This window comes from Podarcis raffonei, chromosome 6 (assembly GCF_027172205.1).
Source record: "Podarcis raffonei isolate rPodRaf1 chromosome 6, rPodRaf1.pri, whole genome shotgun sequence".
Lineage (NCBI taxonomy): Eukaryota > Metazoa > Chordata > Lepidosauria > Squamata > Lacertidae > Podarcis > Podarcis raffonei.
Window position 1 is genome coordinate 97079156 of NC_070607.1, and position 27729 is coordinate 97106884.

Genomic DNA, 27729 nt, shown 5'->3' on the forward strand with positions numbered 1-27729 from the left:
CTTAATTCGTTCCGGAGGTCTGTTCTTAACCTGAAACTGTTCTTAACCTGAAGCACTACTTTAGCTAATGGGGCCTCCCACTGCTGCTGTGCAGCCACCACGCGATTTCTGTTCTCATCTTGAAGCAAAGTTCTTAACACAAGGTACTATTTCTGGGTTAGCAGAGTCTGTAACCTGAAGCGTATGTAACCCGAGGTACCACTGTATACCTGAAGGAGCGTCTCCACCCCCATCGTTCTGCCCGGACACTGAGGTCCAGCGCCGAGGGCCTTCTGGCGGTTCCCTCATTGCGAGAAGCAAAGCTACAGGGAACCAGGCAGAGGGCCTTCTCGGTAGTGGCACCCGCCCTATGGAACGCCCTTCCATCAGATGTCAAAGAGATAAACCATTACCTGACATTCAGAAGACATCTGAAGGCAGCCCTGTTCAGGGAACAGATAGGTAGCCGTGTTGGTCTGCCATAGTCAAAACCAAAAAATTTTTTCCTTCCAGTAGCACCTTAAAGACCAACTAAGTTAGTTCTTGGTATGAGCTTTCGTGTGCATGCACACTTCTTCAGATACACACTTCAGATGCATGCACACGAAAGCTCATACCAAGAACTAACTTAGTTGGTCTTTAAGGTGCTACTGGAAGGGAAAAAAATTTTTGTTCTGTTCAGGGAAGTTTTTAAGGTGTGACATTAATAGCGAAGCTTTTAATGTTTGATGTATTACAGTATTTTAATTTTATTGTTTTTGGAAGCTGCCCAGAGTGGCTGGGGAAACCCAGCCAGATGGGCGGAGTACAAATAATAAATTATTATTATTATTATTATTATTATTATTATTATTATTAGTCAGAGAGAGCTTTCTCCATAGTCGCACCCTCCCTGTGGAATGCCCTACTGTCAAATGTAAAACAGATAAACAACTCTATTATTTCCAGGAGACATCTGAAAGCAGCCCTGTACAAGGAAGTTTTTAATGTCTGAGGTTTTATTGTGATTTAAATATTTTGTTGTGAGTCACCCAGAGCAGCTGGGGAAATCCAGTCAGGTGGGTGGCATATAAATAATAAAACATAAATCAACATATAGATGGTCATTAAATGAGGGATTATTAAAGAAGCCAGTGGTATAGGGGAAAGGGATGAAAGTCCTAAAAGACTACGGTACTTTGAAATAAATTTAAGCAAAGAGACTTAAATATGGTACAGGATGCCGGTAAGGCAGTAATAAGAGGCTTCTTTATATACAACTAAACACTTCCCAAAATAAATCAGAAGACAAGAAGCGAGAGATAATATAAGAACTTAATATGAATGAAAATAAATGAACTGAAAAACTGGGAAACACGGTTGTAATGCAGACTATTAAAATGCTACAAACACAGTTATCAATTCTGACTCTACATGAAATTAAAATATCCTAAACGGAAACAGTCTGAATTTGCAAACAAACCTGGAAGATTGTTGCTGTGGCAATTAAAGAAAGAAAAGAAATCTAATGTGATTAACCCACCCACCAGCCGCTGACACTCTGGAGGGAGAAAAGAAAGTGACGTTTTGGTTTTAAGTGACAAACAAAGCAAAAATTGCAACACTGAACTGGGTATTTGGTGGCTGGATTGGCCGACCACAAGTGGCCCATCTAGCGCAGCATCCTGCTCCCAGAGTGGCGAACCTGATGCTCCAAAAGGAACGCCATGAGCAGGATGCGGCCGCAAGAGCAGTGGAGGGAGATAGGAGCCAATGGTGGCCTCATCCTACGTGATTTGGGGGTGTTCAGAAGTAATAATAATAATAATAATAATAATAATAATAATAATAATAATTTATTTATACCCTGCCCATCTGGCTGGGCTTCCCCAACCACTCTGGGCAACTTCCAAAAACAAAAAAATTAAAATACTGTAATACATCAAAAATTAAAAGCTTTGCTAAAGAGGGCTGCCTTCAGATGTCTTCTAAAAGTCTGGTAGTTGTTGTTCTCTTTGACATCTGGTGGGAGGGTGTTCCACAGGGTGGGCGCCACCACTGATAAGGCCCTCTGCCTGCTTCCCTGTAACTTGGCTTCTCGCAGCGAGGGAACCACCAGAAGGCCCTCGGCGCTGGACCTCAGTGTCCGGGCTGAACGATGGGGGTGGAGACGCTCCTTCAGGTATACAGGACCGAGGCTGTTTAGGGCTTTAAAGGTCAGCACCAACACTTTGAATTGTGCTCGGAAACGTCCTGGGAGCCAATGTAGGTCTTTCAAGACCGGTGTTATATGATCTCGGCGGCCGTTCCCAGTCACCATTCTAGCTGCCGCATTCTGGATTAGTTGTAGTTTCCGGGTCACCTTCAAAGGTAGCCCCACATAGAGCGCATTGCAGTAGTCCAAGTGGAAGATAACCATAGCATGCACCACTCTGACGAGACAGTCTGCAGGCAGATAGGGTCTCATCCTGCGTACCATATGGAGCCGATAAACAGCTGTCCTGGACACAGAATTGACCTGCGCCTCCATGGACAGCTGTGAGTCCAGAATGACTCCCAGGCTGTGCACCTGGTCCTTCAGGGGCACAGTTACCCCATTCAGGACCAGAAGGGGCAAAGTACATTTTGGATAGCAGCTCCACCCCACATTTCGAGAGATGAAGAGTAGCACATTCCACACAAACATCTGGCGCTTATTTTCTCCGAAGGAAGTCCTGTTGGTTTCTTCAGGAGTTAATGTTCCAGTAAGTCTGGTTAAGGCTGCACCCTTATTTGAATGTGTAGTTTGTGATTTGCATACGAGCAGTGCAAGTAACCGCAGGGGTCCAGTTGTGGAGTAGGGCAAGCAGAGAAAGAAGCTGCTTGCCCTGGAGGGAAAGCACCGTTCCCTCCTCCCCTCCCCCCCCCCGCACCTGCCGCAATCCTTTAACCTCTTGAGAACCTCTATGCAGGGTTCACATTTCCATATTGCAAGGTAAAAACATAATAAGAGCTTACTGGGTCAGATGCCCCCATGGGAAGCGCACGAGCAGGACCTGAACACAAGACCCCTCTCCCCTCCTGTGGCTTCCAGCAACTGGGATTCAGAAGCCATCATGAGTGATAGCCATCAATACCCCTTTCCTCCCACAAATATGTTGAATCCTTTTTCATTCTTAAAGGTATATCTCTAATCCCTCTTTAAAGCCATCTAAGTTGGTGGCCCTGTTTCCTGTGGAAGGGAGTTCCACAGATTTAATTCTGCCTTGCATGAAGAAGTCCTTCCTTTTCTCTGTCCAGATTCGTCCAACCTTCAGCTTCATTGGATGCCATAGAATTCTAGAACTGTAGAGTTGGGAGAAGGTCCATATAGTGAAAGCTATGGTAGTGATGTATGGAAGTGAGAGCTGGACCATAAAGAAGGCTGATCGCCGAAGAATGGATGCTTTTGAATTCTGGTGCTGGAGGAGACTCTTGAGAGTCCCATGGACTGCAAGAAGATCAGACCTATCCATTCTGAAGGAAATCAGCCCTGAGTGCTCCCTGGAAGGACAGATCCTGAAGCTGAGGCTCCAAGACTTTGGCCACCTCATGAGAAGAGAAGACTCCCTGGAAAAGACCCTGATGTTGAGAAAGATGGAGGGCAGAAGGAGAAGGGGACGACAGAGGACGAGATGGTTGGACAGTGTTCTCGAAGCTACCAGCATGAGTTTGACCAAACTGCGGGAGGCAGTGAAAGACAGGAGTGCCTGGCGTGCTCTGGTCCAGGGGGTCACGAAGAATCGGACACGACTAAACGACTAAACAACAACAACAAAACAACAACAACAACAAGAGTTGGGAGGGAACCCGAGGGTCATCTAGTCCAACCCCCTACAACGCAGGAATCTTTCGGCCATCACGACCCTGAGATTGAGAGTCTCATGCTTCACCGACTGAGCTAAAGAGCTCTAGTGTTAGGAGGCGAGAGAAAAGACAACGCTTCTATCCAATTTAGCCATGAATTTGCCTAGTCTCCATCCGAAGTGGTGACCGCCCTTTGCCTCTTGCGAGAGTGAAAGGTAACTCCAGTATTTGCTGAGAGAAAGCCCTCTTTTTAAAAAGTGGAAGGGCTGGTGGGGACGAAGAGGCTGGGGGGCGAGGCCTTCGGGAAAGAGGCGCGGCCGCCGTGGGGCTGGGCGGTTCTTAAGCGCGCGGCTTCCCCATCGCGGGCGCGTCGGCTTCTGCTTCTGCTCTCGGACCGTGAAACCGTCGGGGAGGCGCAACAACTGCTGTTTTCCTGCTTTGCTGCAGCAACTGCACGGGGCAGAGACCTTTCCCCTCCCCTTGCCGGGCATTTTTGTGGGGTGCGTCCCGCCCGAGGACTGCGTACAGGCGAGAGCCATTCTGGAGATGCTCCTGGCCCCCGAAGAGGCACTAGCGAGCGCGCAGGAGCTGCCGGGCTGCTGAGAACGCGCCGTCGAGGGAACGTCGGAAGGCGGCAGGCAGGTAAATCCGGCGAGAGAGGCGGGGACAGGGGGCAGCCGCGACCCTCCGCTCCCTCGGGAATGGCAGGATGGAGATGGGTCGTACGAGGGAAGCGTAAGGAATGCTTAACCCGGAGTCTTGTCTGTGTGTTTAAGGCCCTGGAGCCTGTGAAATGATAAGGCAGCGGAGAGCGTGCTCTAGAGCATGTGCAGAGTTTGTTTTCCTCTTTCCCCGAGTCATCACTCACCTGCGCTTTCGGCTCATCTGGGTAAACGTGAGCGAAGGTACTTCTCTGTTGCGAAGGCTCTGGGTACTTTGATCAGACGTCTCCCTTTTCAAGGGGGTTTGTAGGGGACATGCCCCTCCAAAAAACCTCTATTGTTTGCATTGTATAGTTCATAAGTCACCCCACTGAATTTCAGTGGCTCTGCAGGAGCTGAACCTTACAGGCTGAAATATCTGGAGCCTGGAGGGCACCAAGTTGGAGAAGGCTGCTGGAATATGTAGCCAGGTGGTGAAAGAAAGTAGTTTCACAAGGACTCAACTCACCCTTTCAACTAAATGTTTAGCCCTCATACATGCTATTCAGTGTGCACCTGAGAATGCGCTGTACACTGCAATTGAACTGGAGTTAAGTCGCGCAAGCTCTGGTGCCCTAAGGCTTTTCAGCACATCATAGTTTCTAGAGACACAGCGAAGATATTCTAAGGGAAGGAACAATGGAGGAAATCTAGCATCTTGATTCTGTTTTAGTCTGTATCACAGCTCGGGGTGGTGGTGGTGTCCAGCTCTGTCCTTCTGGTTGTTTATACACACCTCCCCCTCCCCCTGCAAAAGCTGCAATCCACTGCTCACCCAGTGGGGGCGGGGATACAAGTACCTGTATTTTTCTTCCAATAGTTGTGTGAGGAAAGACTAACCATTGGCCTGGCTGTCTCAGAATGTTAAAAAAGTAAAGGGACCCCTGACCATTAGGTCCAGTCGTGGCCGACTCTGGGGTTGCGGTGCTCATCTCGCTTATTGGCCGAGGGAGCCAGTGTACGTCTTCTGGGTCATGTGGCCAGCAGGACTAAGCCGCTTCTGGCGAACCAGAGCAGCGCACAGAAACTCCGTTTACCTTTCCGCCGGAGCGGTACCTATTTATCTACTTGCACTTTGATGTGCTTTCGAACTGCTAGGTTGGCAGGAGCAGGGACCGAGCAACGGGAGCTCACCCCGTCGTGGGGATTTGAACCGCCGACCTTCTGATCGGCAAGTTCTAGGCTCTGTGGTTTAACCCACAGCGCCACCATGGTTTATTAAAATCACACACACAAACTTTGTCCAGAGGTATAACTAGGGTTTCCAAAAAACCATGGTTTGTTCTTGGTTTATGAACCTTGGTTTGTTTTAACTGCAGCTTGTCGTCATGCTTGAACTCAACACCCCCTCCTGAACCAAGGTTTGTTTGGCCACCCCACCTCAGTTGCAGGAGCAACTGGAAAAACAACAACGAACAAACAAACTTTGGATATATAAGCCATTGTTTGTCTGATTGTCTGTGCGGCAACTCATGGTGAACTTGTAGTTTGTCAAACCACAGTGTAGTGTTACATGGAAACCAGACAATTTTCTCCTCCAACACTGCTGCTTTTGGGGGTAAAAAACTGAGCCCACATCTCCACCCAGGGTCTCCAAGGAGTTTGGGCTGGAATGTGCACCTAATATTCTTATTGTTGTTTCCTTAGTTTTGGTATATTTGAAAATCATCTCTCTTCCTCTCTCATAAATAAAATGAAACACTGGTTTGCTTCTGTGACCCAGATAGCACGTCACAGTAAACCATAGTTGATGGTGGGTTGTCCTGTCCCCTCAACGCACAGAGGAAACAGACCATGGTTCCTAGTGTCAGGCGCATTGCACATAGGTCTAGGGCATTAGCTATTGCATAATGTATGGATGCTTCTGAGCAAACTGTGCAGAGTGTGTTGTGTGTGTCATAGACATATCTCCACTGGGCTACCCCCTATCAACTCTCCTGCTGGGTGAAGTATGTCCATTGTGGTTGGTTTTGCTCCAACAGAGCACGAGGTCTCTTAGAGGCCATGGGATGCTCATGTGAGATCTTGCGGGAACTTGCACAGCCCAGCAAGATCTCGCAAGCGCATCCCAGAATTGGTGCACTGTGCTTGGCTTACGTGGTGTGGAAAGAGCTTTCAAGCTCTCGGCTTTGCTTTTATTTAACTTGCAGAATTTCAACCAGCCGGCCCCTAGCCACATATGGTTGAAATTGCGCGATCTAAACGGCCAAAAGATTTGATTGCACATTCTCTCTGCAAATGCAGGCAGCTTTAGCGTGACTCGGCAGGTTTGGTGTTTCAGACAGGTGAGCCCCTGCTGTCACTCCTCAACTTCAGCACACCTTGAAAATATTCCCCGTCTCGTCAGCACCATTTTATTCAAACTGATCTCATAATTTGTACTTGCACACACTTTAGCCAATTATAAAATATTTGTGCAATGTCTTACACCGGTCTTGAAAGACCTACACTGGCTCATTTCTGAGCACAATTCAAAGTGTTGGTGCTGACATTTAAAGCCCTAAATGGCCTCAGTCCAGTATACCTGAAGGAGCGTCTCCACCCCCATCGTTCTACCAGGACACTGAGGTCCAGCGCCGAGGGTCTTCTGGCAGTTCCCTCGCTGTGAGAAGCCAAGTTACAGGGAACCAGGCAGAGGGCCTTCTCAGTAGTGGCACCCGCCCTGTGGAACACCCTACCACCAGATGTCAAAGAGAACAACAACTACCAGACTTTTAAGACTTCTGAAGGCAGCCCTGTTTAGGGAAGCTTTGAATGTTTAATAGGTTATTGTTATTTTAGTGTTTTGTTGGAAGTCGCGCAGAGTGGCTGGGGAAACCCAGCCAGATGGGCGGGGTATAAATAATACATTATTATTATTATTATTATTATTATTATTATTATTATTTTAAAAACAGATTTCCTTCTTTCTTTTAGAAAAGAACAACATGCGCCCTTTCCAAATGGGACAATTTCAGGCCACTTTCATGCCATACTTTTAAAGTTCTGTGATACCACTTTAGACAGCCCTAGCTTCCCCCCAAAGAATTTTGGGAGCTGTAGTTTGTGAAGCTTGCTAAGAGATTTCCCCCCACAGAACTACAATTCCCAGAGTTCGCTATGAAGAGAGATTGGCTTTTAAACCATTCTGGGAATTATAGCTCTGTGAGGGGGATGAACCTCAGTAATTTTTGGACTTTTCAGACAGGGCCCCTGGAGTTAGAAAGTTTGAGAAGCCTTGGCCTAATCCCCTTTTTAAGTCACAAAGCTTATCTCATCGTGTGGCAGTGAATGCAAACAATTAAATTCCCCACCTTTTTTTTGGCCAACGGACCCATTTGGAAACTTCAGAAGGCTCCGCGGGTGCCAGTCACAAAATGGCTGCCGTTAGGAGTGTAACACCTAATAGCTGCCCCATCTAAAAGATCAGGAAAAAAAGAGATTGAGGACCCAAAATGGAGCAAGCATCTCCTACCCCCCTGTCTTGGGCATTGTAGATTTTTGAGGGTATATTTACTGGAACACTTGTGGCCACCATAGGAAAGAGGAGCTGGCAATGCCCCTGAATCAAATTATGCACTGTGGGGGAAAGTCTTAATTTCCTGAGAAAGTTCTCCTTCCTCATGCAAAAGCATGGTCAGTGCACAGGGGCTGCCTTGTCTGCGGATCTGATGAGCCAAAAGACAAGTTCTCTTTTTAAATTATTTTTAAACCACTGCTAGGAACCAAAGGGGATGGGGGTGGCACTGTGGGTTAAACCACAGAGCCTAGGACTTGCCGATCAGAAGGTCCGCGGTTACTTTTACCTTTAGGAACCAAAGGTTGACCTGGCTCTCTTGGGACAGCAACATTGTGTAGCAGAAGAATGAAAGTATGGCTGGAGAAAGGAAGCTGTCTTATACAGAGGCAGACTATCTATTTAGCATCCCCTCCAACATTTCTCCAATGCAAATAGACATATCATCATCATCTTCATTTTATTTATACCCCAACCATCTCACTGGGTTGCCCCAGCCACTCTTGGCACCTTCCAACATATATAGAAACACAATAAAACATTAAACATTCAAAACTTCCCTATTCAGAGCTGCCTTCAGATGCCGTCTAAAGGTTGTATAGTTACTTTGTCTCCTTGGCTTGGGAGTTGTATAGCGCCATACCCTCCAACATTTCTCTGATAAAAATAGGCACATCCTAAGGAGAAGGGGAAGAAGGGGACAACGGAGGACGAGATGGTGGGACAGTGTTCTTGAAGCTACCACCAAGAGTTTGACCAAACTGCAGGAGGCAGTGGAAGACAGGAGTCCAAATGCTTGATTACAAAGCTGTTGTACTACCAACCCTACTGTATGCTTGTAAAACATGGACCACTTATAAATGCCATCTCCAACTCCTTGAAAGATTCCATCAACGGTGTCTGCGAAAAATTTTACACATCACTTGGGAAGACAGGCAAACTAATATCAGTGTACGGAAGAAGCAAAGATCACCAGTGTTGAAGCAATGATCCTTCAACACCAACTTGTGTGGATGCCTGATGATTGTCTTTCAAAGCAGCTACTCTATTCAGAACTTAAAAATGGAAAGCGTAATGCTGGTGGTCAACAAAAGAGGTTGAAAGACTGTCTCAAGGCAAATCTAAAAAAAATGTCATATAAACACTGACGACTGGGAAACACTGGCGTGTGAGTGCTCCAATTGGAGAACAGCCTTTACCAAAGGTGTCCTGGGCTTTGAAGATGCTCAAACTCAGGACACAAGGGAGAAACGTGCCAAGAGGAAGGCACGCTTGGCAAATCCACACTGTGATCAGCTCCTGCCCGGAAACCAATGTCCCCACTGTGGAAGGACGTGTAGATCCAGAATTGGCCTCCATAGTCACTTACAGACTCATTGTTAAAACCGTGTTCATGGAAGACAATCTTACTCAGCTACAAGTGATTGCCAAAGAGGAAGAAGAAGAAGTGGAAGAGAATCTAACAGAGGAGTTCTCCAAACTAGTCCGACAATTCTCTTAGGACAATGACCTCCGCAGGACTCTTAAGTGTCCTGGTCAGCACCACAAAAAATGAGCTAGGTTGCAAGAACTACAACTGAGTGGTGGCACCATCTGGGCAGATAGGTGCCCCTCATCTCCTAGCTGCTAGGTAGGAGAACAACAGCCAGAGTTTTGGGGTGTGAGCTGAGCTGGAAGCAGGCAGGAAGCTGGATGCACAGAGACCTGCTTGCTCTGTGCTGGGTCCAAAGCAGTGACTCATTGAGAAGCAAGATCCTTTGGGGTATTCATGCTGTCAGCCCCTCTTATCTTATGCTCAGGTTGTAGATACAGTCGTACCTTGGTTGTTGATTGCCTTGGTACTCGGACGTTTTGGGTCCCGAATGCGCAAACCCAGAAGTGAGTGTTCCGGTTTGCGAACGTTTTTTGGAAGCCAAACGTCCATCACAGCTTCCGATTGAGTGCAGGAAACTCTTGCAGCCAATCGGAAGCTGCACCTTGGTTTTCGAGCATTTCCGGGAGTTGAACGGACTCCCAGAACGGATTAAGTTTGACAAGCAAGGTACCACTGTGTGTGTAAATAAAGCCATATATGCAAAAGACTAGGGACGCAGGTGGCGCTGTGGTCTCAACCATTGAGCCTCTTGGGCTTGCCGATCGGAAGTTTGGTGGTTCGAATCCCCATGACGGGGTGAGCTCCCATTACTCTGTCCCAGCTCCTGCCAACCTAGCAGTTTGAAAGCATACCAGTGCAAGTAGATAAATAGGTGGCAGGAAGGTAAACGATGTTTCCTTGCGCCCTGGCTTCCATCACGATGTCCCATTGCGCCAGAAGCGGTTGAGTCCTGCTGGCCACATGACCCAGAAAGCTGTCTGTGGACAAACGCCGGCTCCCTTGGCCTGAAAGCGAGATGAGCGCCGCAACCCCATAGTTGCCTTTGACTGGACTTAACCATCCTTTACCTTTTACCTATACAGTGGTACCTCAGGTTACAGACACTTCAGGTTACAGATGCTTCAGGTTACAGACTCCGCTATCCAGAAATAGTACCTCGGGTTAAGAACTTTGCTTCAAGATGAGAACAGAAATCACATGGTGGCGGTGCGGCAGCAGTGGGAGGCACCGTTAGCTAAAGTGGTACCTCAGGTTAAGAACAGTCTCAGGTTAAGAACGTACCTCCAGAACGAATTAAGTTCTTAACCCAAGGTACCACTGTATCCAAAATACACTGCAGTCTCTGCTGACCTTCATTCCGAGGAAACTGAAACCTGAGTAAGTGCCCGGAAAGCCTTGCAGTTTCCCTGCTCAGAGATTGAGGTGGTGTGAAACAGCACTTTATAGCAAAAGCACTTCCCGTTTTGAAGTTCTGCTAGTGCGAACCCCTGCAAAGTGACAGGCTGAGCTAGATGGACCAGTGTGTGGAGCGACTTATGACAGTGCTGCGAACAGGGCTTAATTGCCCTGAAACACACAGTTCCACCCCGGCAGTGCCTTGGTCTATTGTTGCAAGTATGTTCAGACGCACGACTGGACCTAATGGTCAGGGGTCCCTTTACCTTTACCTTTGTTGGGACGCGGGTGGCACTGTGGGTTAAACCACAGAGCCTAGGACTTGCTGATCAGAAGGTCAGTGGTTCGAATCCCCGCCTCATGGTGAGCTCCCATTGCTCGGTCCCTGCTCCTGCCAACCTAGCAGTTCGAAAGCACGTCAAAGTGCAAGTAGATAAATAGGTACCGCTCTGGCGGGAAGGTAAACGGCGTTTCCGTGCGCTGCTCTGGTTCGCCAGAAGCGGCTTAGTCATGCTGGCCACATGGCCCGGAAGTTGTACACCGGCTCCCTCGGCCAATAAAGTGAGATGAGTGCCGCAACCCCAGAGTCGGCCACGACTGGACCTAATGGTCAGGGGTCCCTTTACCTTTACCTATGTTCAGAGGCACTTTTGGCCTGTTGTTGCATGTCACTCTTCCCCGGCTTCTGACCAGCGTTTGAAATTAGCCAGGCGCCAGGCGCCTTTTGCGACTGATTGCAAGCAGTTTGAGAAGTCTTGGCAACTGAGACTCAAGATTTAAAATTGCTGCCACTGGCACCGAGGGCGCAAGAGAAGAAATGCCTCCCCGATGTTTTGGGGGCAACTCGCAGCCGTGATGGCCAGAGCTGGTGCGAGTTGCCATGCAAACGTCTGGAGGCCACCATTGCAACAAATGCAATGTGTAAAGATCAAAACCCCAAATACGGGCAGGCGGAGGCCAATTGAAACTGGTAGCTTGTGTGTGTGCTTCTTCCTGTCCCCGGAGACAGAGAAGAAACTTTCTCTTCCTCCTAACCAACTTCCGCTGTGCTGAGGAACGCTTATCTCATACCCTTGTGGCACCGCTTTGGTCCGGTGGCCCAAATTCTGTTCCCTGTGTGCCTCTTGATCCACTGAGCTGAAAGTGCCTTCTGCTTTTCAGAGGCTGAGAGGGGATGTTAAAAGTCTACAGGGGATCATGTCAGCGGGGAAGGAAATGGCCTTTCCCCACTTGCCTCCTATCACAGCTCTGTGGTTATTGTGGTGGCCATGGTTCGTAGGGAGATAATGCTCTAGGGCGAGTGTTTTCCTGAGAGCGTAAGGTATTAAGAATAGTCTGCTATTCATGATATGTGGTGGGAATGTAGAGAAATTAAAAAAGGGGGGGGAATGATATATAATGAGTTGAAGAAAATGTTTAAATTAACATTTGTAAAAAAAAACCAGAAGCATTTTTGTTAGGGATTGTAGGAAAAGACCTGCCAAGGAAAATAAAGAATTTATTCATGACAACGGCAGCAAGAGTCTTAATAGCACAAGGATGGAAGAATGAGGAAACCCCGACAAAAGAACAGTGGCAAGAGAAATTGATGGATTATGCAGTATTGGCAAAATTGGCATGCAAGCTGTGAGACAAGGACAACTGTGACTTTAAAAAAGAATGGGAACTTTTTACAAACTACTTTTAAAAACAACAAAATGAATTGGACTCCTTGGCAGGGTTTGAATAAACATACACAAATTTATTGATTGTTAGTAGACAGAGAATTTGAGGTTCTTTACAATTTTACAATATGCAGAGAATAACATGTTGAAAAACCAGAGAGAGGAGCTGAGGGATGTCTTGGGGGTTCTTCCTGGGGTGGGGGGAGGGGAAAAGGGGGCAGACAATGAAGATGGTATGTTTTGATAATTTGTTGTGTTGAAATTCTTAATAAAATTATTTAAAACAAGAAAAGAATAGTCTCCTGGATCAGGCCAATGGCTTATCTGGTCCAGACTCCAATTGTGCAAGTCGGATTCAAGCGCAAGGGTGTACCACCGCATGAGTGAAGGCCTCCGCCTGAACTTTAAAAACAAACCATAAGCACACAGCCAACACTTCCCTGCACACAGAAAAGACATGGGGAAAAGTTGGAGGCAAGATCATCTCCCTGAAGGGCTTGCTTTCTGTGTGCAGGGAACTCAGTTTCCACTCCCGAATTTTTCACCTGCTGCGCAGCCTCACAACTCTGACCATCTGTGAGGAAAATTCCTGTCCCTGGTAGCAGCAGGAGCACCGCCGCTGGGTTAGCCTTTTAAATATTGCTTTGCCTATTTCAATAATGATGGACGGGCCACGGGATTAGCTTGATGCTTCCAGAATTATGTTGGCTTGAGTTACAAGGACAGAAGAAGAAAGGGTCTGTTTGGGATGCAAATTGGATGCAGCTCAACTCGGGCGCTGAGGGTGCTATGCTCAGATGGTTTAGCCCGTGAATGCAAAATCTGATGCTTACGGTTGCCCACAAAAGCTCACAGTGTTACTATTGGTTTGTAAAGCCCTTAACGGCTTGGGACCAGTTTACTTGTGGGATATGCCCTCTTGACTGCACAACATCATACTTGTTCTGCACTTGCAAGAAACCAATCTGTTAGTGTGGCAGCACCTGCACTTTGGAACTTTCTGCCACTTGACACCTTGGCTGTACTTCTTGACAGTTGCCTTAAAACATTGTTATTTAGGCAAGCCTACAGACATGTAGGGACACGGGTGGCGCTGTGGGTTAAACCACTGAGCCTAGGACTTGTCGATCGGAAGGTCGGTGGTTCGAATCCCCGCAACGGGGTGAGCTCCCGTTGTTCGGTCCCTGCTCCTGCCAACCTAGCAGTTCGAAAGCACATCAAAGTGCAAGTAGATAAATAGGTACCACTCCGGCAGGAAGGTAAACAGCGTTTCCATGTGCTGCTCTAGCTCACCAGAAGCGGCTTAGTCATGCTGGCCACATGACCCAGAAGTTGTACGCTGGCTCCCTCGGCCAATAAAGCGAGATGAGCGCCGCAACCCCAGAGTCGGCCACAACTGGACCTAACGGTCAGGGAGTCCCTGTACCTTTACAGACGTGTAGAAGTTACACATGTTTTATTTCTTTTTAGCTGCTGTTGATTTTAACAATCTTCTGAATATTTTAAACCACCTGCTTTTACTTGTTTTAATCAGCAATGTTAATGTTTTGTTTTATATCTCTGTAAACCGCTTGGAGATTTCCTTACGATCAAGCGGTACATAAATTTTGTTAGATAAATAAAGAAAAATACGTATTTTCGTCTATAGCCCGGGCTTAGAATCTCTTCTCTCTCTCCCTCCCTTCTCCCAGAATGGGCTGCATGAAATCCAAAGAAATCAACCTCAATAAAAAAGTCCCAGGAACTCGTCAGAGCTTGGGTGATCCAAATAATTACATACCAGACCCCACTAACGTGGTAAGTCTAAATTACTTGCCAGTCTCAAATAAAAAGTCAGGAGAGATACCGTATTTTTTGCTCTATAAGACTCACTTTTTCCCTCCTAAAAAGTAAGGGGAAATCTGTGAGCATCTTATGGAGCGAATGCAGGCTGCGCAGCTATCCCAGAAGCCAGAACAGCAAGAGGGATTGCTGCTTTCACTGTGCAGCTATCCCTCTTGCTGTTCTGGCTTCTGAGATTAGGAATATTTTTTTTCTTGTTTTCCTCCTCCAAAAACTAGGTGCGTCTTGTGGTCTGGTGCGTCTCATAGAGCGAAAAATACGTTATTTTTCGAAGTGTTAAGGGTATTTAACGGAGTGTTAAGAACTTTCTGATGGTAAGAGCTGTTTGACAGCAGAACAGATTCCCTCCAAAAGTGGTGGGCTTGTCCTTCCTTGGAGGTTTTTAAGCAGAGGTTGGATGGCCACCTGTCATGGATTGGTTAGCTGTGATTCCTGCATTTCAGGGGGCTGGAACAGATGGCCTTTGGGGGTCCCTTCAAACTCTTGAAGCATTAGCTTTAAAGGCTGGTAGTATATTTGTGATGGGATAAGCTTTTTGGGGCTTAGAGATCAACATTAGAGGAAGCAGTCTCGAACCCGTAAGAGCCGATAATAATAATAATAATAAATTTTATTTATATCCCGCCCTCCCCAGCCAAAGCCGGGCTCAGGGCGGCTAACAACAATCAAATAATCAAACAATCAAATAATCCAAGCCATCTTCTGTAAGGCCAAGAGAAAAAAGCACACCAAGAACTCAGGCCAATGTAAGTTTCAATAGTGGGAGTGGACCCTACTCGCAAATCAATAGTCAATTGTGACAAGAACTAATCCATTCAAAAGCATGTATTCTGACAAGAATTACAAACTCAAGTAGAGTTATGACTGTTTTACAATTTATGTTAATTTAGAATTTAAATGTATTTTCATGTAATATTTGATACTTCCAACTGATGAAGGTGAATACATCGAAACAGGGCCCTGTCCTGGCTTCTGATCCGTAATTGACTTCTGCTCAATGATTGAAACTAAGACCTTCTCGTCAAATATGACAATGGACTAACATGAACTTACTGGTTTCCGATCCATAATTGGATAGACATATCCTTATGAGTTTCAGTTTGTATCTCTGTTTGAGTTTGTAATCTCTATTTGAGTTTGTAATCCTTGTCAGAATACATACTTTTGAACGGATTAGTTCTTGTTACAATTGACTATTGATTTGCGAGTAGGGACCACTCCCACTATTGAAACTTATATTGGCCTGAGTTCATGGTGTGCTCTTGGTATATTTAACAACAAGAACTCCATCTTCCGTAAGGCCGGCAAGGATGTGACTTGCCTCCTGAAACAGCTGGAGGGCACCAGTTTGGCAAAGCGTGCTGCAGAGACAGTGGAGCAGACTGAGGATTAGAAATGCTGTCTTGTGGAGGTTCTGTTTTCCTGTTCATAAATTATTTCTGTTCTCTTGCATCCCAGCTTGGTCCAGCACCCAGCAGACCGAAGCCGCCCGCAACCGATGGTATGTATGCCTGCTTCTATGGTCTGTCTTGGCGGGAGGGAGACCCATAGATCTATAGCCCCTGGCCTACATCAGAGAGCTGTGTGCTGCAAAGACATACGTCCCCTTGTCAGCCATGGGCTCAGCTTTCCACATCCATAAAAAGGTAAAGAGGTAGAGGGACCCCTGACCATTAGGTCTAGTCGTGACCAACTCTGGGGTTGCGGCGCTCATCTCGCTTTACTGGCCGAGGTTGCGGCGTACAGCATGACTAAGCCACTTCTGGCGAGCCAGAGCAGCGCATGGAAACGCTGTTGACCTTCCCACCGGAGTGGTACCTATTTATCTACTTGCACTTTGACGTGCTTTCGAACTGCTAGGTTGGCAGGAGCAGGGACCGAGCAATGGGAGCTCACCCCATCGCGGGGATTCGAACAGCCGACCCTCTGATCGGCAAGTCCTAGGCTCAGTGGTTTAAACCACAGCGCCACCCGCGTCCATTGTTCCACATCCATACCTGCTTATCAACCAGCTGGTTTTATTTTTTTATTTTGTAACGTTTATATATCAATTGCAAAAACCAAAATAAAAAACCAGAGTGGTTTACAAAAAAGAAAAAAAGATAGAAGAATAAAATCATCAATGAGGAAATTCAGCAACAATAACTTATGGGACCCGTTAATAATATGGGACCCGTTGCTCGGTCCCAGCGCCTGCCAACCTAGCAGTTCGAAAGCACTCCCAGGTGCAAGTAGATAAATAGGGACTGCTTACCAGCGGGAAGGTAAACGGCGTTTCCGTGTGCGGCTCTGGCTCGCCAGATGCAGCTTGTCACGCTGGCCACGTGACCCGGAAGTGTCTGCGGACAGCGCTGGCTCCCGGCCTCTAGAGTGAGATGAGCGCACAACCCTAGAGTCTGGCAAGACTGGCCCGTACAGGCAGGGGTACCTTTACCTTTTTAATTTAGCTGCCGGCGAAGTGAGGTTTGTCCCTGCGTCCAGAGTAAACACTGTGTTTGTGTGAATACAACCCTTGCTCTTCTCGCAGGAACAGAGGAGTTTATCGTTCTGGCTCTTTACGACTATGAAGCCATCCACAAGGAAGACCTGAGCTTCCAGAAGGGCGACCATCTCAAAGTCCTAGAAAAGTAAGTACAAGACCCCCTCTAGTGCAGCTGTTTATTGAGCGAAGGTGGGGGGGGGTCTAATCTGGGAGTAAGTGTTGGGGGGCCCTGATCTGCTGCCTGCTTTCTTTGGGAATCTGGTTGACCCAATTTGTTATATCCTATCTGCGTGTTAGGGCAGCTCTGCAGGGGTGGTTTTTTTGCCTGCTTTCAGTTTGGTGTGAAAAATCCACCCCCGCCACTCGCACAGTAAGAGGTTAGGCTTATCTATTAGTTCGTTTGTGTTCTTGCTAAATAGCATAAAAATATGCTTAATATATAATACAGTACACTTCCTGGTGGCTATTTGCAGATTAGTTGCGCCGCAGAAGGCGTGCTGGGGAGACCACACATTCAAGAAACGCAAAATAACTTTTGCTAGGTTTTAGCTACAAAAACAAAAACTCCTTTTACACTAAATTACAATATATCAATAATCACGACCCGTCCACCAGAGTACTGAGAGAGCTACATGCTGCTCTTTTTATACCATACCCAACAGCTTAATTACCACAACTTAACAGCACCTGCTATACTGCTTCACGGCTGTAAAACTAGGTCATGTTATTTGCTCTGGCCTTTAAAGAAATACACACCTTGTGGAACCATAATGAACCTTCAAATTTAAAGAGACCATTCAACACTTCTATGCTACAAGTCTAAGACACAGAAAGCCATAGCTGTCAACGTTTCCCTTTTTTAAAGGGAAATTCCCTTATTCCGAATAGGATTCCTCGCAAGAAAAGGGAAAAGGACATGGGTGGCGCTGTGGGTTAAACCACAGAGCCTAGGGCTTGCCGATCAGAAGGTCGGCGGTTTGAATCCCCGCGACGGGGTGAGCTCCTGTTACTCGGTCCCAGCTCCTGCCAACCTAGCAGTTCGAAAGCACGTCAAAGTGCAAGTAGATAAATAGGTACCGCTCTGGCGGGAAGGTAAACGGCGTTTCCGTGCGCTGCTCTAGTTCGCCAGAAGCGGCTTAGTCCTGCTGGCCACATGACCTGGAAGCTGTACGCCGGCTCCCTCGGCCAGTAAAGCGAGATGAGCGCCACAACCCCAGAATCGGCCACAACTGGACCTAATGGTCAGGGGTCCCTTTACCTTTACCTTTATGCAGAAAGCATGTAGCGGCATTCATATCTCTACACTACGAAGCAGCTTTGGTTGTCTACCTCTTTACCTTCTGTCGCTTCCTTCCAGGGTATTGTAGTTCGTTTATGGTACTGAGATGCCTGTTTCCAGCTCCCTCTGACAGATCCTAAACTTACGTAGCAGAGGTGTTTCCCCTGGGGACAAGGAAGGATTGTAAAACCTGTTTAAATCCATAGCATAGGTAGACTTGCCCCTAAGAATCCTAGAATTCCCAGCACCCTTCACAAACTGCAGTTCCCAGGTTTTGTTGGGGGGAGCCACGTGCTTTAAATATACAGGGTGAAGAAGAAGAAGGAGGAGGAGGAGGAGAAGGAGGAGGAGGAGAAGGAGGAGGAGGAGGAGGAGGAGGAAGGAGGAGGGAGGAGGAGAAGGAGAAGAAGGAGGAGGAGGAGGAGAAGGAGAAGAAGGAGGAGGAGGAGAAGAAGAAGAAGAAGAAATTATTTATACCCCACCCATCTGGCTGGGCTTCCCCAGCCACTCTGAGCGGCTTCCAACAAAATATTAAAATACAGCAATGCATCAAACATTAAAAGCTTCCCTAAACAGGGCTGCCTTCAGATGTCTTCTAAAAGTCAGATAGTTGTTTATTTCCTTGACATCTGACGGGAGGGTGTTCCACAGGGCGGGTGCCACCACCGAGAAGGCCCTCTGCCTGGTTCCCTGTAACTTGGCTTTTCGCAGTGGGGGAACCGCCAGAAGGCCCTCGGCGCTGGACCTCAGTGTCCAGGCTGAACGATGGGGGTGGAGACGCTCCTTCAGATATGCTGGACCGAGGCCGTTTAGGGCTTTAAAGGTCAGCACCAACACTTTGAATTGAATGCAGCCATAGACCTTTGAGGCCCATTCAGACAACTACATAGACACGTGTTGGTGGACCCTGGGAAAGTCTGTGGCTCATAGCCCTTGAAGCCTTGCCACATACCCTTTAAGATGCATTTTAGCATCTACCCAAGCACAGCATCTTATATCATGCCTCGATTACGTTTTGGCCTTTGGCAAACCTCAGCAGCAAGTGGTCTGCATTGCAGGGGCGTCGCTGCGGGGAATGCCTCTCTGAGCACCCGTTTTTGAACTTGCCATTTGAGCGTGTGATTGCTCCTCCTCAGTGACAGAAGATTGATATTCTCGACCTCTTTCCTCCCCCCTTCCTCTCTCTTTCTTTCTCTCTGCAGCTCGGGCGAGTGGTGGAGAGCCAAAGCCCTCTCGACAGGCCAAGAGGGTTATATCCCCAGCAACTATGTCGCCAGAGTCAACTCCCTGGAGACGGAGGAGTGAGTCTGCTCTGTGGCTGGGGGGTGGCGAAGGGGGTCTTCTCTGCACGGCGCTTATCTAGGACTGCAATTAAAGTGCCCTTTGTGCTGGGGGGGGGGTGGGATAGTGAACAGGGGCACCTGTTCTCCACCTAGCCCTGCCAGCTTCCACCAGCATAGAATTCACTAGTATCAACCCAAGTGTTGATGGATTTTCACGAGGACTTAAAAAAATAAATAAGAAATTAAGAAAGCGGACCAAAGACTCTTTATGTACGCCACAGCAGCGGCAAGAAACATGCTTGCCCCAAACTGGAAACTGCAAGAAATTCCTACTATTGCAGAGTGGCAGACAAAATTGATGAGTTATGCGGAGCTAGCCAAACTGATGAGAAGAATTTGGGATCAGGACAATCAGAGGTTTCAAGAAAGTTGGAGTAAATTTATGGTGTATATAAAGGATAATTGTAAAACTTTAAAAAGACTGGCAGGATTGAAATAGCTCTTACAATGTATGACAGATAGAAGGTTAAAAAGTAGAATACGCAATATAAGAAAATAAGGGATACCCGCTGAAGGGAGGGAGGGAAGTGGCGCGCTCGGCAGAGCTAGAGGTATTTATGTGATTTAATGTATTGTATTGCAAAAGTATGTATAAGGAAAATAATAAATACGGAATTGCAAACTGATGTGGAAATGTGGAGAAACAAACTAAAGTTTGGGAAAATGAGAAACTGAAATGGACCGATTTGCCCCTGCCTGCTTGGGAAGGTGCGCAGCGCATGCAAAGCCAGATCTGGCTTGCTCACCCTCCTGTCTTGTGACTGTTGCCCCCCCAGGTGGTTTTTCAGAGGCGTCAGCAGGAAGGATGCTGAGCGGCAGCTGCTGAGCCCTGGGAACGTGATAGGCTCCTTCATGATCCGAGACAGCGAGACAACCAAGGGTAAGTGGCGCTGGTTCGTGTGTGCATGTGCCAAATCAGCTCTTCCCCACAAACAGCTGGACCTGCTGGAGAACAGATGCCCTGTTGTTCAGAGAGGAGCTGCTCGCGCATAGAAATAGCCTGCTGGATGCCTCTGGGAAACCCACAAGTGGGGCAGAGCGAATGTTGTTCAGTTTGCTTTCCTCTTCCACCGTCCAGTGGCGTAGCAAGGTCAGGTGGTACCCAGGGCGGAAAATTTCTTGTGACCCCACCCCCACATTGAAATTTATTTATTTTTGCCTGCAAAAATGGTTTGACTTTACAGTCATACCTCATGTTACGTTTGCTTCAGGTTGAGCGTTTTCAGGTTGCGTCCTGCAGCGACCCGGAAGTACCGTAACGGGTTACTTCCGGGTTTTGCCGCTCACACATGCACAGACGTGCAAAATGATATCACGCGCATGCACAGAAGCAGCAAATCATGACCCGCGCATGCACAGACGTGGAGACGCGGGTTGCGTTCTTTTTAGGTTGCAAACGGGCCTCCGGAACGGACCCTGTTCGCCAACAGAGGTACCGCTGTATTTCATATTATTTTGCGGAGCCAAAGTTGTGGGGCTATTTAGTTGTGGAGCTTTCTTTGGGGAAGCCGAAGTTGTTGAGCTTTTTGGGGGGAGATCACATACCCTACAGCCTGCACGCCAAAACCAAAGCGTCTCTCGCAGATGTTGAGTGCCGCACAGCATTTTGTCACCCCCCCCCTCGGAGGTGGCACCCAGGCCAGACCGCAAGCCACCTTGCAACGCCTCTGCCACCATCCTGATACACCATCTTCCTTTCCCCTCTCTTCCTGTGGGGCAGTCCCAGAGTGGAGGGTTTGGGCAGGCCCCACTTGTTGTGTGAGCCTCTCCAGTGCAGGGGGTTGAAATTGGATTGGGGAGGAAGTGTTGGCGATCCAGTGGCACTTTCCAGTTCTCCCTCCTGCTGCTGCTGCTGCTGCAGGACAGCTTGACCCACCTCTGCTTCCTGCAAGCTTTCCCTATGTGTGACTTGCAGGAGGAGGAGGAGGCGCTGACAGCGACAGGGAGGTTAGATGGCCAGGTTCCTGCCTGGTGCTTGAGGACAAGTCTTGCCCAGCGCCTGAGGACAGGTCCTGCCCTGCCATCTGTATCTCTTGCTTGAGCAGGATGTTCTTCCGCAAGGACCACAGGAGAACCCAAACGGCCACTTGCAATCTTCCCCAATTCCTGGGTGAGTCAAGGCAATCATGGGGCAGGGGTCAGTAGGCTGACTTGTGGGGGTTGGGCTTGAACATAGGAAAGACAGACTCTGGCCTGGTTTGTGTGTAACACACAGTTTAGGAAAATACCGTATTTTTCGCTCTATAAGACGCACCAGACCACAAGACGCACCTAGTTTTTGGAGGAGGAAAACGGAACAGCAAGAGGGATTGCTACGCAGTGAAAGCAGCAATCCCTCTTGCTGTTCTGGCTTCTGGGATAGCTGCGCAGCCTGCATTCGCTCCATAAGACGCACACACATTTCCCCTTACTTTTTAGGAGGGAAAAAGTGAGTCTTATAGAGCAAAAAATACGGTACCTTTTCATCGTTCAAACCCTGCCTAGTGGTTTGTTTCCTGCCAGCAAACCACAATGGGGAAGCCATGGCTTGCTAGTTAACAGACCTTGGTTTGTCTTAACTATGGCTTGGCATTATTGGCAAAACCTATTTGGTGTTTCGCAACTTTCCAACTAGTTGCAGGGCCTCAGCCAGACCTAGCAGAGTAAACGCAGAATCCATGGAAGCAATTGGCGACTTGGCTGCAGACAGGATAGACGAAGCAGGAACCAGGAACTTGTAGTTAGGTGTTTATTATATACAGTGGACTATTTACAGGAACAGAACACGGATCTTTAGCTTGCTCTCTCTGACACGACTCACAACTCCTACACTGACACTGACCCACCGAACTAACAGTTAGTAGGCCATTAATTATCACTCCCTTGAGAGAGCTTGACCAATCATGGAGCTGTCTCCATGCCTCTTTATCACCAGGCAGACTTACTCCTACACACGACCTTTTGGCTGTCTGCCAAACCTTAATTGACTCTATGTGAGTAGCTGCACGTACACAATTTACAAACAGGAATTGCATGTGAACCGTGGTTCGCTTGGCCAGCCCACCGGAGACACTTGCCAAGCTAAATAGGCATGAGGCGAGAGCAGTTGGTAAACAAACCATGGCTAACTTGTGATTTGCTAAACAAACCATGGCTTGAACCAGCCTCCCCCAGCCGGGTGCCTGCCAAACGTTGTGCATAACTCCCATAAGCTGTGTGGCTGGGGCTGATGGGAGTTGTAGTCCAAAACTTCAAGAGGGCATACTGGGTTGAGGAAGGCTACCTTACACAAACCATGGTGTAGTGTTACATGCAAACCAGGTCATGGCACCCAGCCTGAGGCAATGTCCATACGGCAGATATCATCAGTAGTTTTATATGTTTCTCGTTGAAGCTGGCTCATTAGAAACACTCCCCTCCTCCCATTTATAATGGACTAGATCCAAAGCCCCAAGAGCAGGTATGGGAGAACTGGCGAAATGGTCACGTGAACCTCCTTTCTTAGTTTGCATTCCTCCCTCTTGGCCCAGGTTCTTACTCCTTGTCTGTGCGAGATTTCGACAACCAGAAGAAAATGGAGACAGTGAAGCATTACAAGATTCGGACGCTGGACAGCGGCGGCTTCTACATTTCTGCCCGGAACACCTTCAGCAGCCTGCAAGAGCTGGTCAGCCATTATAAGGGTGAGCCTGACCTGGAACGCCTCCATCTCTTTGTGACTGGCTCACGGTCACCCGGTGTGTTTTATAGCCAGGAGGGATTTGAACCCTAGTCTCCAAGGTCTCTAGTCCAGAACTCTAACCACTACTCCACGCCACTCTCTCGCGTATCTGCGATGGGTTCATATCAAGGCTTCTCCATGGTGGCACAAGTGTAACAAAATTTGTGGTCCGTTTGGGGCCTTGTTTCCAAAAGCGCCAGCCTGCAGCCTTGCCTTGGGATCCTGCAGGGTAGAATAACCTGGTCTTCTCTTCCAGGGCAAACTGATGGTCTGTGTCAAAAGCTGACTTACCCGTGTATCGCTCCGAAACCTCAGCAGCCCTGGGAGAAAGATGCCTGGGAAATCCCCCGCAGCTCTCTGAAACTGGAGAAGAAACTGGGAGCTGGGCAATTTGGAGAAGTCTGGATGGGTAAGAATATCGGAACTGGACTGTCAGATGATGAGGCTGAGGGTGCCTCTAGTCCTCTGTGTTAGTTCCCTGTGATGGCCAGCCAGATGGGCTTCTGGGAAGCAGAGTTATACTGCCTCTGAACATGGAGGCTCCATTTGGTAACCATCTGTTGCAGCCAATTCCATATTTAACAACAACAACAACAACAACAACAACAACAACAACAACAACAACAACAATAAAATTTATTATTTATAACCCGCCCATCTGGCTGGGTTTCCCCAGCCACTCTGGGCGGCTTCCAACAAAACACTAAAATACAATAACCTATTAAACATTAAAAGCTTCCCTAAAAAGGGCTACCTTCAGATGTCTTCTAAAAGTTTGGTAGTTGTTTTTCTCTTTGACATCTGGTGGGAGGGTGTTCCACAGGGCGGGTGCCACCACCGAGAAGGCCCTCTGCCTGGTTCCCTGTAGCTTTGCTTCTCGCAGCGAGGGAACCACCAGAAGGCCCTTGGCGCTGGACCTCAGTGTCTGGGGAGAACGATGGGGGTGGAGGCGCTCCTTCAGATTTACTGGACCGAGGCCGTTTAGGGCTTGAAAGGTCAGCACCAACACTTTGAATTGTGCTCAGAAACGTACTGGGAGCCAGTGTAGGTCTTTCAAGACCGGTGTTATATGGTCTCGGCGGCTGCTCCCAGTCACCAGTCTAGCTGCCGCATTCTGGATTAGTTGTAGCATCTTCATATGCTCATGAAGAAACCCCAGGAGAGTCTGGAACCGTGCTGCCTCATGTGCTAGCTTTCTAGATGCAGGGTGCTTCTGACACTGGGTCTTGCCAAATAACGCCCATAGGCTTTGGGGGCCTGTTGTTTTAGTCTAGAAACTGTTCTTACCTAAAGCTAAAGAATTCCGTAGCCTATTCCACATTCTGCTTTTACACCCCACCCCATGCTTGCCTGGAAATCACAGACTGCACAACATCCCTGGGCATCAGTTAGCATAGTGTTTTGGGTCTCATATGGTCTCCCTGGGTATGGTGATGGAAAGATCCATTTCCCATGATGGATAGCTCACTTGGCAAAGCATTGGACCCTTGACCTCAGGCTCATGAGTTTGAGCCCCATGTTGGGCAAAAGGATTCCTGCATTTCAGAGCGTTGGAATGGACGATGCTCTGTGATTCTGCTGCTCTGAAACAGCCCCTTCTCTCCTCTCCAGCCACCTACAACATGCACACAAAAGTGGCCGTCAAAACCATGAAGCCAGGGAGCATGTCTGTGGAAGCCTTCCTGGAAGAGGCCAACATCATGAAGACCCTGCAGCACGACAAGCTGGTCAAGCTCCATGCCGTCGTGACCAAGGAGGAGCCCATTTACATCATCACCGAATACATGGAGAAAGGTGAGACGCAGGAAGGAGCGGAAGGTTCCGTAGCAGCCTTTGCCAACCTGGTGCTCTCCAGATGTTTGGGGCTACAGACTCAGCCGGCACATCTGGAGGGTAGCAGGTTGGTGAAGCCTGTTCCATCCCCAAGCCTCTATACCCAAAAGGAGGTTTTCGCAAAAGGCACCTGCCCAACAATACCTTTTTCACTCGTCCTTCTCTTTTTTTACTTTTTTAAATAATTTTTTATTGGAAATTTTATTTACAACATAACATAAACCCCCACCCCCAATACAGAAATCCACCCTTATTAAACATGAACATAACATACAATAAGCATAACATACAACAATACAAACAACCAAATAAAAGACTTCCTTTATCCTGTATCTGGCCTCCTTGTTTACTTCTTATAAGCTGTTTCCTTTATGAGTAATTATTAAGATTTTTCTAATTGTAACTTGAATATCCACAAAGTCTCCTGCAGACATTAATTGAAACAAGTCCCAGGTATGTATTTTAGGGCACTGTTTTGTGAAGTATTCGCTGTATTTTCCCCATGCTTTTTGAAACTCTTGTCTAGTGTGATCTCTAACTGCCTCTGTTAATCTAGCCAGTATTATATACTCTAACAGTTTGTCTTGCCATTCCTTTTTTTTCACTCGTCCTTCTCTGTTTTCAGCCTTCTCGTCACAATCAAGAAGGCTAGAAACTGGAAACTTTTTTTAAAAAAACAACATGAAACCTGAGTTCCTTAAGAATCAGGGTTATTGCCTTGTTTTTGGCATTAGGCAGCCTTCCTCGCTGTCCCCCAGTAATCTACAGGGCCAGTTTAATTAAGCAGCATTCTGTGGAGGCGCCGTCAGCTCCTAGCACACAAGTGCCACATGCCAATGAGGTTGCGCAGGATGCAGCACACAGCTGGGAGGAAGAGATAGCTGGGTGGGGAGCCCAGATGCAGCATGGGAACGAGGAGGAAGAAGACACTAGAATTGCAGTGTTGGAAGAGACCCGAGGGTCATCTAGTCCAACCCCCTGCGATACAGGAATCGTAGCTGAAGCATCCCTGACGGGTGGCCACCCAACCTCTGCTTAGAAACCTCCAAGGAAGGAGAGTCCACCACCTTCCGAGGGAGTCTGTTCCGTGTCTGACGGCTCCTGCCATCAGAAAGTCCTTCCTGATGCTTAGCCAGAATCTCCTTTCTTGTAACTTGAATGCATTGGTTCAGGTCCTGTCCTCTAGGGCAGCAGAAAACGAGTTTCTCCATCTTTCATGCAACAGTCCTTAAGATGATGATGATGATTTTTATTTATACCCTGCCCTCCCCAGCCAAGACCGGGCTCAGGGCGGCTAACACCAGATATAAAACAATTGATTGAAATACAACTTTAAAAAACAAGATTAAAATACAACATTAAAATGCAGCTTCATTTCTGCAGAAACTCAAAAACTTTTTGGGGGGTGAAAACGTCAAGTCTTCACCAAGGCTAACTATCCAGACTGGTCCTACGTGGACCAGAAAAAAGCCAGCGAAGTCCCCAAATAGGAGTTCCATCACAGAAGAAAAAAGGGAAAAAGAAAGAGGGGAAGGGGATCAAGTTGATTCCAAGCCAAAGGCCAGGCGGAACAACTCTGTCTTACAGGCCCTGCGGAAAGAAATCAGATCCCGCAGGGCCCTGGTCTCATGAGACAGAGCGTTCCACCAGGCTGGGGCCAGTGTTGAAAAGGCCCTGCCTCTGGTTGAGGCTAGTCTGACTTCCTTAGGGCCCGGGACCTCTAGGGTGTTGCTATTTATGGACCTTAAGGTCCTCCGTGGTGGGGCATACCGGGATATTTGAAGTCAGATATTATGAAAGTGCCTTTACCTCTAAGGTGGGAGTAAGCCCCTCTGGAACAGTGATTACTCCAGAGTCCAGATGCAGAAGACTCGGCTGCATTATTGAGAGGCCACCTTACCAGATGTAACTGCAAAACTCTTTGGTGCTAATTATGATACAGGGCAGCTTTTCCCAACCTGGTGCCCTCCAGCCGTTTTGGACTACAACTCCCACCAGCCCCTGGGAAAGGCTGATAATAGCCAGACAGGGTGGGGTAAGCCCGTGTCTCTGAGCATCCAGACAGCCCATGTCTATGTGAGCCTGGGAACAAAGTATGTGCTGCCCCACTGAGCAATGGGTCCCTTCCTAATGGAAGATCTGGCGCCCTCTGAAGAACACAATGGACTGCACCCTGATGGATTTCTTTCCTCTCCGCAGGTAGTTTGCTGGATTTCCTGAAGAGTGACGAGGGTCACAAACAGCAGCTCCCTGTATTGATAGACTTCTGTGCCCAGGTGAGTGTGACCTGAAAAAGAGACTGGCTACTGGATCAGGCCCAGGGGAGCTCATCTAGTCTAGCATCCTTCTCTCTCTCTCTCTCTCTCTCTCTCTCTCTCTCTCTCTCTCTCTTTTAAAATTAATTCATTTTTCATTTTCATTCATTACATACATCTCAAATTCTTCACATTTACTATATATTCCTCCCTCCCTCCCCTCTAAGACTTCCCCCAACTTGCGTTTCTGGTTTGTTTCCATTTTCATCCGCTTTGCTATCTCTCAACAGAAAAGGTTATTAATAGCATAACATCAAACCTATAAACCTAAAAATAAAATTAACTACATCATCTTATTTCACCATCTTCTAAACATTTTCTGATGCTAATAATTTGGATGTCTATTTAAATCCTGCCATCAAGTCTATTGCCTTCCTTTGTTTCTGCAAATATAATATGAATGGTTCCCAATCTTTTTCAAAGTCTCTGTTGTCTTTTTCTCTTAGTCTTTCTGTCATTTTTGCCAGTTCTGCATAGTTCATCAACTTCTCTTGCCATTGTTTTTAGTTGGTATTTCTACA

At 47.6% G+C, this 27729-nt stretch overlaps 1 protein-coding gene across 1 annotated transcript in view; it reads left to right on the top strand.

Annotated features, from left to right (window-relative positions):
• Positions 1-3859: 3859 nt before the first annotated feature.
• The window catches only part of HCK (HCK proto-oncogene, Src family tyrosine kinase), a 32963-nt gene continuing 9093 nt past the window's right edge, over positions 3860-27729 (top strand). Inside the window, exons 1-11 of the mRNA XM_053394690.1 lie at positions 3860-4425; positions 14106-14208; positions 15715-15757; positions 16784-16883; positions 19220-19318; positions 20137-20240; positions 21282-21470; positions 22870-23022; positions 23317-23469; positions 24672-24854; positions 27093-27169. Coding sequence (XP_053250665.1) covers positions 14107-14208; positions 15715-15757; positions 16784-16883; positions 19220-19318; positions 20137-20240; positions 21282-21470; positions 22870-23022; positions 23317-23469; positions 24672-24854; positions 27093-27169 — 1203 coding nt within the window. The 5' untranslated portion in view covers positions 3860-4425; position 14106. The remainder of the gene's footprint in view (positions 4426-14105; positions 14209-15714; positions 15758-16783; positions 16884-19219; positions 19319-20136; positions 20241-21281; positions 21471-22869; positions 23023-23316; positions 23470-24671; positions 24855-27092; positions 27170-27729) is intronic.